Source organism: Cornus florida, unplaced genomic scaffold, assembly GCF_030987335.1.
Source record: "Cornus florida cultivar Cherokee Brave unplaced genomic scaffold, ASM3098733v1 CherokeeBrave_3.0.0_Hap2_Chr10, whole genome shotgun sequence".
Lineage (NCBI taxonomy): Eukaryota > Viridiplantae > Streptophyta > Magnoliopsida > Cornales > Cornaceae > Cornus > Cornus florida.
Genome location: NW_026775580.1, coordinates 98,635,368 through 98,651,578, shown reverse-complemented (window position 1 = coordinate 98,651,578; position 16,211 = coordinate 98,635,368). Strand labels below are relative to the sequence as shown.

The 16,211-nt window shown below is 37.4% G+C and overlaps 3 protein-coding genes across 5 annotated transcripts; 2 read left to right on the top strand and 1 right to left on the bottom strand.

The window, feature by feature from the left end:
* The first annotated feature begins 59 nt into the window (after positions 1 to 59).
* On the top strand, positions 60 to 3,641 carry LOC132276242 (pentatricopeptide repeat-containing protein At1g33350). The gene has a single exon (XM_059777584.1). The coding sequence runs from the start codon at positions 470 to 472 to the stop codon at positions 2,060 to 2,062; it is 1,593 nt and encodes a 530-aa protein (XP_059633567.1). The 5' UTR covers positions 60 to 469; the 3' UTR covers positions 2,063 to 3,641.
* A 701-nt stretch (positions 3,642 to 4,342) lies between these two features.
* On the bottom strand, positions 4,343 to 7,622 carry LOC132276243 (remorin 1.4). Its single transcript, XM_059777585.1, has 3 exons — positions 5,604 to 7,622; positions 5,330 to 5,411; positions 4,343 to 4,749 (listed from the first exon to the last, which is right to left on the bottom strand). The coding sequence occupies exons 1-3, from the start codon at positions 6,398 to 6,400 to the stop codon at positions 4,534 to 4,536; spliced, it is 1,095 nt and encodes a 364-aa protein (XP_059633568.1). The 5' UTR covers positions 6,401 to 7,622; the 3' UTR covers positions 4,343 to 4,533.
* A 2,951-nt stretch (positions 7,623 to 10,573) lies between these two features.
* LOC132276240 (cyclin-dependent kinase G-2-like) lies at positions 10,574 to 14,956 on the top strand. 3 transcript variants are annotated; one of them, XR_009470854.1, is made up of 7 exons: positions 10,574 to 12,866; positions 13,442 to 13,577; positions 13,711 to 13,799; positions 13,997 to 14,108; positions 14,220 to 14,326; positions 14,432 to 14,610; positions 14,683 to 14,956. XR_009470854.1 is itself a non-coding variant. In XM_059777581.1 (6 exons), exons 1-6 carry the CDS (start codon positions 11,128 to 11,130, stop codon positions 14,529 to 14,531), a joined length of 2,283 nt encoding a protein of 760 aa, XP_059633564.1. In that variant the 5' UTR covers positions 10,574 to 11,127; the 3' UTR covers positions 14,532 to 14,956. The 3 variants fall into 3 exon arrangements, 2 of the variants coding, with proteins under 2 accessions (XP_059633564.1, XP_059633565.1); XM_059777581.1 differs by having other exon boundaries at positions 14,432 to 14,956; XM_059777582.1 differs by lacking the exons at positions 14,432 to 14,610; positions 14,683 to 14,956 and adding an exon at positions 13,886 to 13,908 and having other exon boundaries at positions 14,220 to 14,332.
* Positions 14,957 to 16,211: the final 1,255 nt, after the last annotated feature.

Genomic DNA, 16,211 nt, shown 5'->3' with positions numbered 1-16,211 from the left:
TTTAATCTAATGTAACCCTCTTTCTTTCCTTCATCTCTCTCTTTATTTTGTTTATTTTGCACTTACTTTTTTAAAATAAATTATTCTTACATCAAAATTTATTTAGTGTTATGGAGTCGGACAAAAAATTACTATTTCATGACAGCAATTGTTTAGTTTTTAAACCATTATTATTTTTTATTTTTTATTTTTTGTCATTGACAAAAAAAGGCTTCTGTTCTGTCTTTAGAAACTTTTACCAAATAAATATATCAATTTTGAGCTTTTTAATTTGCATACACTAGTTAATGGTAAAAGACTCAAAACCAATAATGGTTCGAACCATGAATAATTTTTCAAATGATTGAAACAAAAGTAGGTTTTAGGCGGTGTGGTCAACCCATTAAAAACAAGGAGTTCCTTACTCCTGTTGTGAAATGAAATCAAAGCACAGGGCCGGAAAGAAAAGAGAGGCCTACCCCTACAGAATATGATTGGCGCTGGTCTGGACAACCCGATTCTAAGCCAACATGTCCTAGCAATTCTTGACAAATGCAGTCACCTCAACCATCTCAAGCAACTCCAAGCCTTTCTCACAACCCTCGGCCATGGCCAAACCCAGTTCTTGGCGTTCAAGCTCGTTCGCTTCTGCACTCTCTCCCTCTCCAACCTCCAATACGCGCGTTTCATCTTCAGTCATCTCAATTCCCCCAATATCTACCTTTACACCGCCATGATCACTGCCTATACTTCCCAACCCGATCACTGCTCGTCCCTTCTCTTGTACCGCGATATGGTTCGAAGGGGACGTCCTCGGCCCAACCATTTCATCTATCCTCATGTCTTGAAGTCTTACCCCGAAGTTCTGCAATCTCAAGGCATCGAATTGGTGCATACCCAGATTCTGAAATCCGGTTTTGGACGATACCCAGTTGTGCAAACAGCTCTTGTGGATTCGTACTCGAGGTTTTGTTCTGATCTCGGGACCGCGAGACAGTTGTTCGATGAAATGTCTGAGAGGAATGTTGTGTCCTGGACTGCAATGGTTTGTGGGTATACCCGACTTGGGAAGATGGGGAATGCTGTAGTGCTGTTTGAAAAAATGCCTGAGAGAGACGTTCCGTCTTGGAATGCTGTTATTGCTGGGTGCACTCAGAATGGGCTATTCACTGAAGCAATTTCGTTTTTTAGGAGAATGGTCATTGTTGCAGAAGAGGGCCCGAACCGGAACATTAGGCCAAATCAGGTTACTGTTGTCTGTGCACTCTCAGCCTGCGGACACACTGGCATGCTCCAGCTTGGTAAATGCATCCATGGTTATATTTATAGAAACGGTATTGGTCACGATAAATTTATCTCGAATGCTCTTGTAGATATGTACGGAAAATGTGGGAGCTTGAAAGAAGCAAGAAGGATTTTTGACAAGATTCCAAATAGAAACTTGACATCATGGAATTCCATGATCAATTGCTTTGCTCTCCATGGCCAAAGCGAGAGTGCAATTGGTGTCTTTGAGGAAATGATGCAGTCTGGGCATGATGTAAAACCAGATGGAGTTACCTTTGTCGGCTTGTTGAATGCTTGTACCCATGGAGGGTTGGTTGAACAAGGCCGTTATTATTTTGATTTGATGATCAGGGACTATCTCATTGAGCCTCAGATCGAGCATTATGGGTGCTTAATAGATCTTCTTGGTCGAGCAGGAAGATTTGAAGAAGCCATGGAAGTCGTGAGGGGAATGAGGATCCCACCTGATGAGGTTGTTTGGGGCTCTTTGCTTAATGGATGTAAGATTCATGGCCGTACAGATTTGGCAGAATTTGCGGCCAAAAAACTGATTGAGATGGATCCAAATAATGGTGGTTATGGTATAATGCTGGCAAATGTTTATGGGGAGTTAGGGAATTGGGATGAGGCCCGGAAGACAAGGAAGATGTTGAAGGAGCAGAATGCTCATAAGATCCCTGGTTGCAGTTGGATTGAGGTTGATAACGAAGTTCATCAGTTCTATTCTTTTGATAAAACACATCCCAGAACAGAGGACATCTATACGACTTTGCAATGTGTGGTTGGTTTGTATTAGTTAATAGCTGCTGGACCTATCTCCCACCCTCGTCAAGAACTGTCAAACAACACTTGCAGGTTCATAAATCTTTTGACCGGAGCTAAAAGCTGTGCTATCTATTAACAGCGAAATGCTTCTTCTGTTTTGCTCCTGGTGGGCATGCTAATCAAGCGTTAACTTAAGTGGTTAATGTGAAAAAAATGGCCAAGGTTATTTGTTCCATATGCTATTTTCCATCTTTTTTTTCTCTCTCAGGAAGAAGAGAAGAAAAAGTAAGAACAAGAATGCAACTCTTTTTGGTTTTTTTGGTTGCAACAAAGGGGTATTGAAGCTGTTATAGTAAGCTCCAATCTGAGAGATTGGTTCAAGTTTGTCTTTTAACAGCTGTTCTAAGGAGATTCTTTACATACACCTTACTTGGACTTGGAGCTACAACTCTTCTAGATATTTGGACTTGGGAATTTCAACTCTTCTCACTCTTGAAAATTCTCTTGCACTTTCACTGAAATTGGGCAAAGGCTTGAAGACCATTAAGTGATGGGTCAACGTGGTGTCGGTTATATAGCCTACAAATAAATGGTGGTGACACTGGAGGTCCTCAAATGCATCTCTGTAATGACAATACCAATTTGATGCTCTGTTTGGTATGAAGATGGAAAATTGGACGAAAAGAAAGGTGGGAGGAATGGAACAGGTATACGTGGTCAAAGGAGTCTTGTCCTCATTCGATTTGGTTGAGTAGGAAGGAAATAAGGAATGGAATGGAATGGTTATCGAGTAATTTGACCATTTCCCTTTCCCTATTCCCTTCACCAAACAGTAGAAGCCTTCTCCCTCCTTCCCCATTTTTTTTCTCCGCCTTCCTTCCTCTCTACAAAACACACTAAAGGTTTCTGAAGGTACGAGGCTGCTGAAGAGTTCAGGCAGTTCTCAGTTGCAGGGCCCTGTTATGTAAGGCTGGACTTTTAGGGCCACTAGCATTCATTATGATGTTCCTTCCTACGCGAGAAACAGTGCAAAAAAGCGTGAGAAGCTCCAGTCCCTCTACATTATTTTGTGTTTACTTAAGGCTCAGCTGAGCAAACAAAGGCTCATCTGCCGGAAAGCCAATATGAAAAGTTACGGTTATGACATGAACAGAGAGCAACAATTCACCACATCAATTTTCTCTGCAGCTCCAAGTCATGTTTTCCAAGCTTTGTCTTAGAAAAAGAAACACCTGATGAAAATCTGCGAGCTTTCTACTGCCAATATGGAAAATGATGTTGCAGGGGTAATATTAGCTCCTGGAGAAAAGTTTGTTACAGAAGTGGAAGATAACATATACTGAAGTTGAATGCCACAAGAATTTTCAAACAATGTTTGTTTCTACAATTGTCTCATAATTAATTAGCCATTTAGTAAGCATCCTTTGAGGGTAGAGGGTACAAATTCTTGCTTCACTTTCAAATTTTGAAGATTCTGCTTCATACAGGAATGGTGAAGACTGCACAAGCAAGGAGAATCTCATTAATAGTGCATGTTTGGCTTTAACTTGTAATAGACATTTTTTTTTCCTTTCTATTTTCAATGTAGAGTTTAAGTGTCGTTGATCAAATATTGTGTGGGATGGAATATGTAAAGTACTTTTCATAAATATACTTTTGCCATAAATAGACTTTTTTAAAAAAAATAAATTTTCACCTTTACATCCAAAAAGCTTATAGGGCAAAAACTCTTCCACTAACAAAGTACCTTTTTTAATTATTTATTATTATTACTTACCAAACAATATTAAATGTAAGACTAGTACTGGTAAATGAAACCGATGGCTACATAAAATTGATGGTTTTTGTTTGCATCTCCAAATGCCATAATATTCAACTCAGTACTATCTGAGTGTATAGGAATGCACGTAAATAATTGCACTAGACGGGTACAAATACAATGAAATGGCCCCGCATGCCGTAACCCTACAATGAAGTCGCCCGCGATGTTGGCATAAATTATTGAAGGGCAATAAGTTAAGGTAAAAAAAAAAAATAAATAAATAAAATAAATAAATTAAAATGAAATAGAAATGTCATAATATTCAACTAAAATTTAAATATGATTTAAATTCATGAGTAGCTTCCAAATATTAAATCCTTGTAACTCATGAATTTAAATAATATTTGATCAATCCCATCTTAAGTATCATGTGTTTGCTATCAATGGAAGACAGAAATACTAGCTTCTATATATATAATTATATAAGTGTGAACAAGAACATGACATTGGGTTTTCATGTTAAACCTATAATCATCATCATCAAGAGAGTTTGCTTAATATGGGCTAAACAAATTTTTATTCAAAGGAATTATGATCCCATGAATGCATATTTCCAACAATTAACGTAATCAAATAACTCATAATGAATCCACAAGTTCAAATTTGAAGAAAAATAAAGACATGGCATGCCAACAAAAATTACACCAGTAGATAATACAAGTGAATACACTGCAGAAATGCTACCAGCAAAAGGAAGAGGGCAACTTGAAGGAGGAGAAAGAAGAGGGCAGGTGACCTGTCCTCCTTATATAATCTGCCCTTTCAGATGTTCTAACAGCCTTCTCATTTAGCTTAGCCTCCGCGTTTGCACGCTTCTCCTCAGCTATTCTCCTTGTTGCAGCAAGTTTGTTAGACAATCTCTCTTGCGCCCGAGATTTCAATCTCTCAGCCTTCACCTACATACGAGGATTTAGAAGCTGAATAAACACAAATTTGTTCAAGACATTGAACAATATATGGTTTGAGTGTCTGAGAATCATTATTTATATCTTTTCATTTTGAAAACCAATTTCAACCCATTAATGGCAAGTATTTCTCATTAAGTTGACAGTGAGTGATTCTCCTTATCTCCAAGCATAAACACATAGTAAACATAGTGCCCCCTAGAAGCCAATTTTCCTTCAAGTTGCTTCACAAGCAAATTAAGACCCTGCATACATGTGAGTGCCTGACCATGTATACCCCCAACAATGTTTTTCAAAGATTACAATTTATTGGGCAAGTAAGGTCAATACATCTACCTACTATCATTCACTGAATACAGCCCAACTCACAGGACTCGTAAGATATTGTGAAGAATAAAAGAAGTAATTATATTGCTAGTAAGTTCACAGGAGAATTTATGCTGCAAGTATTCTTAATCAGAACATAAAGAAAACTGCAATAATTAGTCATATGAGAAACAGTGTGCTGAATCCAAATATATATATATATATACACAAATTGATCCGCAAATACAGAATGGGGTCTAAATACCTCCATTCTCTTCATTTCCATTTCAGCTTTCCTCTTCTCATGATTTTCCCATGCTTGTATTTTCACCTCTTCGCGTTTATACCTGTAAATACACAATTTCATATATATACACATCAGTGCACTAAAATATTTAAGACCTGTAGCATCTAATGACAGTGTGTAGAAGCTGGCCTTTACATATATTTTAAGAGATGAGTAGCAGAAAACAATAAAGATTGATGCATAACTGGGTACAACTACTTAATGGCCAGATAGAAGAGTACTAACGTATCACCTGGCCATGTATTTGGCGCGTTCAGCTTCATCCCAAGCCAGTGCTCGGGTTTCCAGAGGACTTGGCTTTCTATCTTGTTCCGAGTTCTTGTTCTCAGCTATTCTGCTAGCATTGGATTCTTCCCCGTCTCGGCTAAATTGCCTGGTCCCACCACTGCCCCTGCCAGCCTCACCTCCGCTCTCTGGAAAGGTCAGACCGGGCTGAGAGCTTTCGAGAGTATGCAACCCATGCTGAAACCTTACCGGAGTGGAGGACCCCGAGGAAATGGGGCTACGAGCTGCTGGTGTTGTGGCTCTAATCGGGGTAGCAGTTCGTGAAGGCTCTTGGCTTGCAATTGGAGTCATCTCTGTCCCCATGTCCCTCACACAAATTGATCGAACAGCTGAAGTGGGAAGTTCCGAAGTCTTATTGATTCGCCAGATTGGATCTTGGCAATCAACCTTCTTTGTCTCCACTCCATACTGAATTCTACTTGCAGAGCCAGAGCATCCATTTTCCTCTTCGCCACTCGAGTAGTCCTCCTTCTTTGGGACCGGGGCTATCAATCTCCTGTCATCGGCATTTGAGTTTCGTGGCTTGGCATTGGATTGGGTCCTCTCCCCTCCCCTTGACAAGTTAACTAGCCACTTTTGTGCATCGTCCCACTTTGATGGGGTCGGTTTGCCTAAGGCTGTTCGATGATGAGAGGTGCGGTTTGTTCCATTTTCCTTGTGAAACTCAAAGCTAATGGCACTACTTGTTGAAATCTCCTGTGCTGGTCCATAGTTCAAACACCCCTTATCCTCTATGGACCTCATTTTTGCCTCCTCTCTAATCTAGTACAGACAGCTCAAAGACCTTGTGGGTGCACAACATATAGATCTGTCTCTTTCTCTCTCTCTCTTTCAATCACATTTACAAACACACTCACTACAACTGTAAATAAATTCTAAAGAAAAAGCCCTTTAGCCCACTTTCTTGAAGATGAACACCCTAGTAGTGCCTATCTCAGTTACACAATGTAGATCCCAAGTAAATCAATGAGACACAATCATATAGTTGAAATATGAGTTGCTAACTGAGTGCACACATAGATCTACAACTTGAGTATAAATTCCAACACTGATTCCTTTTATGCAACACAATCTATGATGTGATTTTGCAAAGAGAACCATATAATTAAAACAAATAAATGTAAACTGGAAGCTTCAAAGCCTAAGATGAAGTGTCTGAAGGATTTTAAAAAAAATGTCACTCTCATGAATTCTATGCATTAAAACCCACTCACTAAATTGAGTAAACAATCAATGTGCTTTTCCAAGTGACTCTAGCAAAACTGCTATAAATGTTATCTCAGACAAATATCATCAAACACAAGCTAGGCACTATTAACAATGAACCCAATTGTTGTTTGTAATAATAGCAAACCTTGAAAGGTTAAAACTTCAACACCCACAATAACAAAAAATGAAATTAAGAGAGAACTAAAACCCAAAAACAATCTTGTGAATGCATTATATATGCCATGTGCACTTGAGATCTAAAGCAGAACAGACCAAAACACCATAAATATTCATACCCTACCAAAGAAACTGGACAGAGAGTCACATAAATGTATCACAGTGAGTGAGTAACTAACAACACAAACCCCAACTGGGTACTGCTTTTGCTGAAGGAGAAAAGCAAAATGTGCAGAGAACAAAACCTTGAAAGCATGAATTTTTGAGATTGGCAGAGTTTAGAAAGATGAAATCAGATCCATTGGACATTAAAGTATATAACTAGGTAAAATATTTTCCATTTGCATGGTTAAATGTAACAACAGATGGCAAAAATGGTTAAAAAATAATTGCTGTGTCTATAAAATAGTCTTTACATTGGAAGTGATGGACTTTATTACCTTCACTCACTATGGAATCTTGGGAAGAGTTTCATTCAGTGACACCCACATAAATATATTGTAGCAGGCTCTGCTCTGCTCCCCATGTGGATCAAATAATATATGCTAGTGTGTGTGTGTATATATATATATATATATATATATATATATATATATAGGTGATATATATATATATATATAGAGAGAGAGAGAGAGAGAGAGAGAAAATCTTTCAGGTTTCTTGACATGGTCTAGCCCTTAAAATGGTCATTATAAAGAATAGGACAAATTAAAATTACCTTAGAAGAAAATCATTTGAGTTGGTAAGATTTAACCTTTACTTTGGTTGAAATTTGGTCAAATTTCGCTGAAGTGTATGATCTATCGTAACTAAAATTTATTATGAAAATTTGACGGTATAATATTATCCTTTTCAAATAGTTAAGTATTTATGTATCAATATTTATGCATTGTGAGTTAAAACGGTTTAAATAGTGCTACTAAGAGTAAACTCTTCAAATTTAATCATTTGATTGATATATGTACTAAATAATTTATTTAATTTTTAAAAAATATTAAAAAAATATCTAAATTGAGTGATTAAATGCAAAATGTACCTTTTGTAATCACAAAACTCTCTTGATAATAATACTTTTAAAAAACAAAAAATAATTTACAATCAAAACCAAAACAATTAAAAGCTCACAAAGACATTGTGAACCCACCTTCATTGGTTGGTCAGTTCGGCTTAAGGGCCCACAAGTACCTTGTGCGTGGTTCGACTTGTTCCAAATTTAACGATTTAGTTCCACTCGATTCTTTATCATTTGTGAATCATATAGCTTAGTAAACAAATTATTCACACATTTACAGACGTGTGTAATGATATATATAAAAATTACACTTAATTGAATAATTTTTATTGATTATTTAAATAAAATACGTAGGAATGGATGGATTCTACTTTTTATTTATTGTATAAGTAATCAATTAAAAATAATTGATGACAATTCACTTTTCTAAATAATAATAATACTAATAGTGACAGATAGAGAGAGAGAGAGAGAGAGAGAGAGAGGAGTTTTGAAATACGGTTGTCCTTTTAGTTTACTTATGGGCATAGTATCCGTTAGAGTGAACGCGCGTCATCATATAATTGTCCGTGTCGGCCCTCTTTGATTGCTGGCTATTGGCTATCTGGCTCGTCTGGGTTTCTGAGGGTTTCACGTGGCTAAGATAGGCTGAGACTGTGAGTCTGTTTTCGTCTGCGTCACTGGAATGGTACATTCGTTTTATAGAACGGACCATTGAATGTCCCATTACTTACTGGATTTGGGAACTGCTCATCCCTACTACAGTGCCCACCACTCATTGACCATCTAAATACTACTATGGTTATCAGTGGGTCCCCAATTTGGTTTGTATTTTAAATCCACCTTCACATAAACCCCCTCTGAACCCTTGTGCATTGCCAATTCCATACAAATTTCATGTTAGTTTCACTTGTTCACTAGTTTCTGCAACCTTTTCTTTAGTTTATGTGGGTGAAATTTTCATTAAGCATAAGAGACAAGATTTATAATATAGCTTTGCATATGTGTTGTGGAGTTAATTAAATACAACTTTCACCGCCAAAAGGTCAACAACTTAAATAAAAAAAAAAAATTCATACCCTACTTAGAGAAGTAATAAGAATTAGTTCATATAAGCAACTCTATTATTTCTCAAGTCACAAGAAAATAACTTATTTATTTCTATCAAAATTCACTTCTTTAAAGAAGTAACATTACTAATATAATAATTCTCTTACTAATCTAAACGTGTAAAGAGTGATGAAAAAGAATCTAATAGTCGGATGACTAATTTTATGTGAATAAAGACTAATGTCATGTTGATCCCACAAACATAAATCAATCAAAAATGTCTTATTTTTGAATTTCAAATCATTATCCTTTAATAAATCATGTAATATTGTATAACACTGAATTAGCGCCTTTGATTTTCCCAAACATAACATAAATTTATTTGGAAATAATACGCTTCGGTGACGACGTTCCGTGTAGTTTCATGACACAAGTGATGGTCCATGGTCATTGATGAATATGTAGGAACAGTAGCTGGACTTATTCCATGCCGAGTCCCTATCGTTGGTACTCGCATAGGTTAAACACATAACTTGTGGACAGATACATAGTGAAATTGATTGTTCATTTAGGTGTTATCCCTTTCAAAAAGTACATTCTACTCATGGCTATGGCTGTTGATAGATGCAACAAACAATGCTTGGAGACTCACGCAGGAATTCCAATCATGTCATATTATGATATGTGAATTGTTCCATCAGAATTGTTGTCAAAGGTGCCTCAAAACGCGTCCACGTTAGTAATTACATCAACCGTATGCTGATTGATTATTACGTCAATTGTATACCGATTTGATTTTAAATTCATGTTGATATTAATGAATGACAAAGTTTTACGTTAATCGTCAAAATTACAAGACTTGACTTTAAATATTAATAGATAATTTTAAACTCATGTTGATGTTAGATTTAAATTCTTAACAGGTGACAAAGTTTTATGCGAAATCATATCATCCAAAAACAAATATCACATAGTTCATGCTCATATTTTATGTACATAATTGTTTCACCGACACAAATTGATTAGGCATTCAAAAACAAATATTTATACGAATTCAGTGAAATTAATTAGTTAGGCAACAAATATGTATAAATAAATAAATGCATATATATTCATGAAAACTTGATTAAAACAAGCTCTTTCAATTCATGCTATTGCTAAGGAATAGATCCATAAATTGTAAAATAATACTATAATATTATGTCTTTGTACTAAATATATGTATATTATAACACCATTGGGCTTAGGAAAATAAACCCAAGTAAGGCCCAATTGAAGTCCCGTGGCCTATAAGGGGTTTTGAAAAGTTTGGGCGGCCATTGCTCCCATGGCCCATATGCTCAATCATAATTATGAAGCAAAAAGGGGTAACAAATGATATATCGAGAAAACAGGGGAGGTTTTCGTAATTTCAATATCTAATTAAACAAATATTAAAATCGAGGGCCATCATTTATCGGGCACAAAACCATCTAAAATAGGCTTTGCGGTCGCGACTTCGCTTCTTTGGTTTCATACTGGCGAATTTGGGAGTCTCTCTCTAAAGAAGCAGCGTCGCCGCCTCTTTCTCTCTCTCCAATCGTATCGCTTCATCATCGGTAAGCCCTTTCAAACTCAATCTCGTATGAGAGAGCACGAAAGAATTATTTACAGTTTCTAGGGCTTTTGATTCATTTTTATAGCGTAGTTCGTATTCGACTTCTAGGGTTTCGCTCTCGCTTCCCCTCTATCTCTGTTTAAAATTCGAGTTTCACTGCACGAAAAGGGATGATACTTGAATAGGTGCAAACTGTTTCACCTGTTTATTTGTCATACTGTTATCAGATCTGTGTTTGGTTTAATCTAGGGTGTCGCATCGTCTTTTCTGAAATTTGCGTTCGAAAATTATTAAAAAAAGGAAAAAAAAAATTGATTTGAAGTTCTGATTTGGTATTTTTAGTGTTTAGGCTTAATTAGTTAAGTAATTTTAGGGTTTCTTTTTAATCTTTTGCTCGGGGAGTTAGAGCGTTAGATTCAGATATATATGGCGGCAGGAAAGCATGGAGGTTATCGTGATAATGACACGAGGGACCATGAGTCTGATTTTGATGTTTCAAGGAGGGATTTTGCTTATCCAAAGGGAGAGTATTATCGAATTAGGAATGGTGATCGTGGCTATGAGCTGAATCAGGTTCGTGGACGTGGACGGGACTTGAGAGATAGGGTTAGGGTTAGGCAGAGGGATATTAAAGAGAGGGAAGTAATGAATGGTGATTACCACTCTACTTCGAGTAGGAGTGATTCAGGCAGCAGTGGAGGCGGTGGCGGTGGTCCAAGGCGGTGTGGATTTTCAGTTAGGACTGTGGACCGAGAGCCTGGTGAATTGTCGAGTGAAAGTGGGTCTGATGAGGCTATTGATTCCAGATCGCAGGTTAAAGATAATGAAGCTTTGAAGTTAGAAAATGGGACTCAGTCTCCTTTAGAAAGTAAGAAGAGGAAGTTTTCTCCAATTGTTTGGGATAGAGATGATAATGAAGTGAGCAATTCATCTAAGAGCAGAAGTGTCCCACCAACTACTGCTCTCCCTCCCCTTCCGCCCCCCAAGTCCTACCAGCTGTCACCCAACCTTATTCCGGAAGGTCATGTAAAAATATCTCCCACAAAAAATAGTAAGCTTCAGAGCTCAGAACATTCGGTTAAGCCTAATGAGGCCTCTGGATTGAACGTGTCTGCTGCATCTGAATCCCCAGTAGGTTTATCTTTTTCTCCACCTCAAGAGCAGCTCTGGAGTAACTACCATGAGGCAGGGCAATTAGAAGATGAAGATAATGTAACAGCACGGAATATATCAGCCTCTCGATGGGCAGATGATGCCAATTCTCCTGCCGATGAAGGTGAGATCTTAGATGATGAACAAAGGCCTAAAAGGAGGAAGCTTATGCCCCTTTCTGACTCAGTTGAAAAGAGGGTGCGGAGTAAATCACCGAGTCCTGAGATTGCAGAGCTTAAGAGAGAAAGTTCTGAGGGAACTAGGGCGAGGTCATCTGAATCTGATGAAGGAGGTCTCCGTGTTAGATCTTCCAGTAGAGATGATTACCATGACGATGATTTGGACCAGAATAACTACATGGAGATAGATGAGGAACACAATAACAGTGGTACTAGTGTTAGTGACTCAGATACAGATACTGAGGATGAACGTGGTTCTCATGATACACCGGAGCCTGCAGTCCCTCCACAAAGAAGCGTAAACATGCTTCAGGGGTGTAGAAGTGTTGACGAGTTTGAGAGACTGAACAAGATAGATGAAGGCACTTATGGGGTTGTTTACAGAGCAAGAGACAAAAAAACAGGAGAAATTGTTGCACTGAAAAAGGTCAAGATGGAGAAAGAGAGAGAAGGTTTCCCTCTGACTTCTTTGAGGGAAATAAATATACTTCTTTCTTTTCATCACCCTTCAATTGTTGATGTCAAGGAAGTTGTAGTTGGGAGCAATCTTGATAGTATTTTTATGGTAATGGAATACATGGAACATGATCTTAAGGGACTAATGGAGACAATGAAACAGCCTTACAGTCAGAGTGAAGTTAAATGCTTAATGCTTCAGCTATTGGAGGGTGTCAAATATCTTCATGATAACTGGGTGCTTCATCGCGACTTAAAGACGTCAAATCTGCTTTTAAATAATCGGGGTGAGTTGAAGATCTGTGATTTTGGGTTGGCTCGTCAATATGGTATCCCATTGAAACCATACACTCATTTGGTGGTTACTCTATGGTACAGGTGAGCTGCACTCTAACTGCACTTTTTTGATTCTCTTCTGTTTTTCATAATTGCAGTTGTGATCTAGATGATTGTTTGTCTCGTTGCGTCTTCAGGCCTAATTTTAATCTTCTTAATTTTTAATTGATTTTACGGCTTTGCTTATTCTGCTCACATTTGTCTGCTTGTGCCTTGGTGCTACTTGGTTGATTATGTCTAGCATCAGCTGATACATTTAGTGTTTCTGTGCCATTTTTATTGCCTAGCCCTTAGTCATGGAAGAAACCTTGTTGTTTTGCAAGTTGTGTTTAAGGCGCACAACTTTTCAAGCTGTAATTTTGTCACTTGATCTTTGTCATTGTTTTTCGTTAAATTATGTAACTTATCAGAGCAATTACTGGTGCTTTCTTCATCTTACTGCACATATTTCTCAATACTGTATTTTGCTGATTTCATCTTTTAACACTTGTCCACCTGTTATAGTTGGTCATGTTAGACTTCTGTAAGTGTTCAATTTATTCTATATGTTCAGTCTGATATGTGGTTATCTTATTCTCTAGAGAGAAATCATGTAATTTGGGACTTCTTTTTAACAGGGCACCCGAACTTTTGTTGGGAGGAAAACAATATTCAACAGCGATTGATATGTGGTCACTGGGTTGTATTATGGCTGAACTGTTATCAAAGGAACCACTTTTCAATGGGAAAACAGAGTTTGATCAGCTTGATAAGGTAAAATAAATTAGGTAGCTTTGTCTCACCGTCAATAATTACTGCTGCTGCCAGAAAATATCTAAAAATATTTGTTGTTGTGCATGAATTTTTGGTCTTATTGGTTTTCTATTGGCTTTCCATGTCACTGCAGATCTTCAGAACACTTGGCACACCGAATGAGACAATTTGGTCTGGGTTCTCAAAGCTTCCTGGAGTCAAGGTGAACTTTGTCAAGCACCAGTAAGTATTCATTTTTGATTAATTCAATGTTGAAGTTAGCTGTCTATGAAATTCATGTTTTCTTATTTTTGCCGCTGTTTTCCCAGGCTTCCAGCTTTGGGTGATTCTGGTCTTGCTTTCTGGCCTCCATTGGCGACAGTTTCAGTTGTACAACAAATGTATCACGTTTCTATTAATCAGTGATTTGTTTTTTTCAGGTATAATTTGTTGCGTAGGAAATTCCCTGCTACATCTTTTACCGGTTCACCAGTTCTATCTGATTCGGGATTTGACTTGTTGAACAAGTTTCTAACTTATGACCCCGAGAAGGTGATTGAAAATTAAAGTTCGTAAACATTTATGAAGAATTGCATCATTGCTCTAGTTTGTCTATTTTTTTAGTGAAGCTGATTATGAAGGTGGCCTTTGGTAATTTTGCAGCGGATAACAGCTGAAGCTGCTCTTAACCATGAGTGGTTCCGTGAAGTTCCTCTTCCCAAGTCTAAGGATTTTATGCCTACTTTTCCTGCTCAACATGCCCAAGACAGGTATATTAACTTTATCTTTCAGAAAAAGCCTGAACTATAACTATATTTAGCTATTAGTTTGGATTGAAGGAAAGACGAATCATATGTTGATTATGTAATTGTCAGGCGTATGCGAAGGATTATGAAGAGTCCAGATCCTCTGGAAGAGCAACGTCGGAGGGAGTTGCAGCAAGGGGAATCAGGGACAGGTGGTTTGTTTGGCTAATGGGAAATAATGGGTGCTTAGAATCCCTCTATCTCCATGCTCCACTTCTCTTCTGTGCTCACAATTTGACATGGATGAGGTGAGAGCCGTGTACTGAAAGGATGTTGCGAACATTGTTTGCAAATCGATCATTCATGCTGTTTTTTAGCAGGCACCCTTGATGATCTGGGTGGAGAAACATATTCTTTTGCCTCTGCATGCGAATCAGATTTGTTGCAGGTTGAGTTGGTTCTCCATCTTGGCCGGCTGTTATATAGAAATGCTTCTGTGACAGTGCTTGCATCGCAAGGTGTGGCAAAATGGCCTTCATTTTAGAAACAGTTTGAGTTGAAACTTGTGTATGTAACATATATCATTGTCACATTGTAAACAATTCTCTTAAAATTTGGTTTGAATACCACAACAGTACGGATTTTTATTGCCTACTATTAGATTTATACTTTTTGATCTTCGTATTGTGTTTGCAAGAGACGGTTGGTGTAAAGCGGAGGGGCATGTTAGCTTTTCATGTTGAAGAAGCTTACCAAACTATTGCACCTTGAAGGTAACTTATGAAATCTGACATATGTGGAAAGTGATCAGGATCAACATTTGCTTCCCATCCCATCCATGTGGAATATATCACCATTGTAATGTTGTAGATACTTATTAGGATGGGCTCAACTTGTGCTTTACTCTGATACTTGTTTTTTCACGAAATACCACCACTACAATGACATGTTGGTACTACTGAGGAGCCAATGAATTACAATGTGATGATCTCATGTAATTAGTTGTGTCATAAGGAGCGATTTTCCATTGGAAGAGCGATGGTGTTTCTTGTTGATTTTGATTAATACGACATTTTTATAGAAAATAGGGCTATCTGCCCTTCCCCCACCGTCCCTCCCAACTGATGACTTGGAGCCTCTATAAGGCTACAACTTCATATGACTCTGTGTCTTCTAGTAGTCCAGCATCCTCTTTAATAATTGATCTTCCATTGTATGCTTGACATCCATGGCAATTTAAGAGTTGTAGAGTATTCAATAATGCTTAAAGAATCATTTGATCACTTAGAACCATATTAAATGATGCTTTTACTTTGACAACTTAAAATACAAAAGCAAGTTTTGATCATCTAGTCAATCGGATAAAATTTTATTGTTTTCAAACAGGGAGTTGGGAATCCATCTTGGAAATTGAATGTCTTTATTGTCTTTTGCATAGCCTGTAGAAGTATCAATGTTTCATTGTCAATTTTGGAGCATTGAATAAAATGACCATAGTTCATAGAAGAGGATCAGTATTGTGATTTTATTAAATGACTGTTTTCATATTTAAATATCAACATCCCCTGTTAAAAGAAAATGTGAAGCATATGAAAGTGAAGTTGTTTAGAAATTTGGGAAATGATTGCATTTCCAGTAGTGGATAATCGAATCATTCAAGACGATTATCCACTTGGTAAATGAATCAGTATATCTTTATGGTGTACAAAGCTAGTCCACCTATTTCTTGTTCTGATTTTGTTGCTTGAGTTTGTTTTTGCATGATTTTATGAAGCTTCTATAATTGCCAAATTAAAATATAGATTGAGTGTATATCTGCAGTTTCTAGTTGCTATGATTTGTCCATACTGCTACAAGTACCATAATGTTCACCATTCATGTGAAGTTTACTGTTCTGTTGGCAGGATGC

Bases quoted from the DNA above. Each gene is read 5' to 3' on its own strand.
- LOC132276242 (XM_059777584.1), top strand. From the start codon at position 470: ATGATTGGCGCTGGTCTGGACAACCCGATTCTAAGCCAACATGTCCTA.
- LOC132276243 (XM_059777585.1), bottom strand. From the start codon at position 6,400: ATGAGGTCCATAGAGGATAAGGGGTGTTTGAACTATGGACCAGCACAG. The intron at 5,412-5,603 runs GTGATACGTTAG...GTGTATTTACAG, and splicing joins CGCGCCAAATACATGGCCAG to GTATAAACGCGAAGAGGTGA. The intron at 4,750-5,329 runs GTATTTAGACCC...CCTCGTATGTAG, and splicing joins TGGAAATGAAGAGAATGGAG to GTGAAGGCTGAGAGATTGAA.
- LOC132276240 (XM_059777581.1), top strand. From the start codon at position 11,128: ATGGCGGCAGGAAAGCATGGAGGTTATCGTGATAATGACACGAGGGAC. The intron at 13,800-13,996 runs GTAAGTATTCAT...TGTTTTTTTCAG, and splicing joins GTGAACTTTGTCAAGCACCA to GTATAATTTGTTGCGTAGGA. The intron at 14,109-14,219 runs GTGATTGAAAAT...GTAATTTTGCAG, and splicing joins TAACTTATGACCCCGAGAAG to CGGATAACAGCTGAAGCTGC.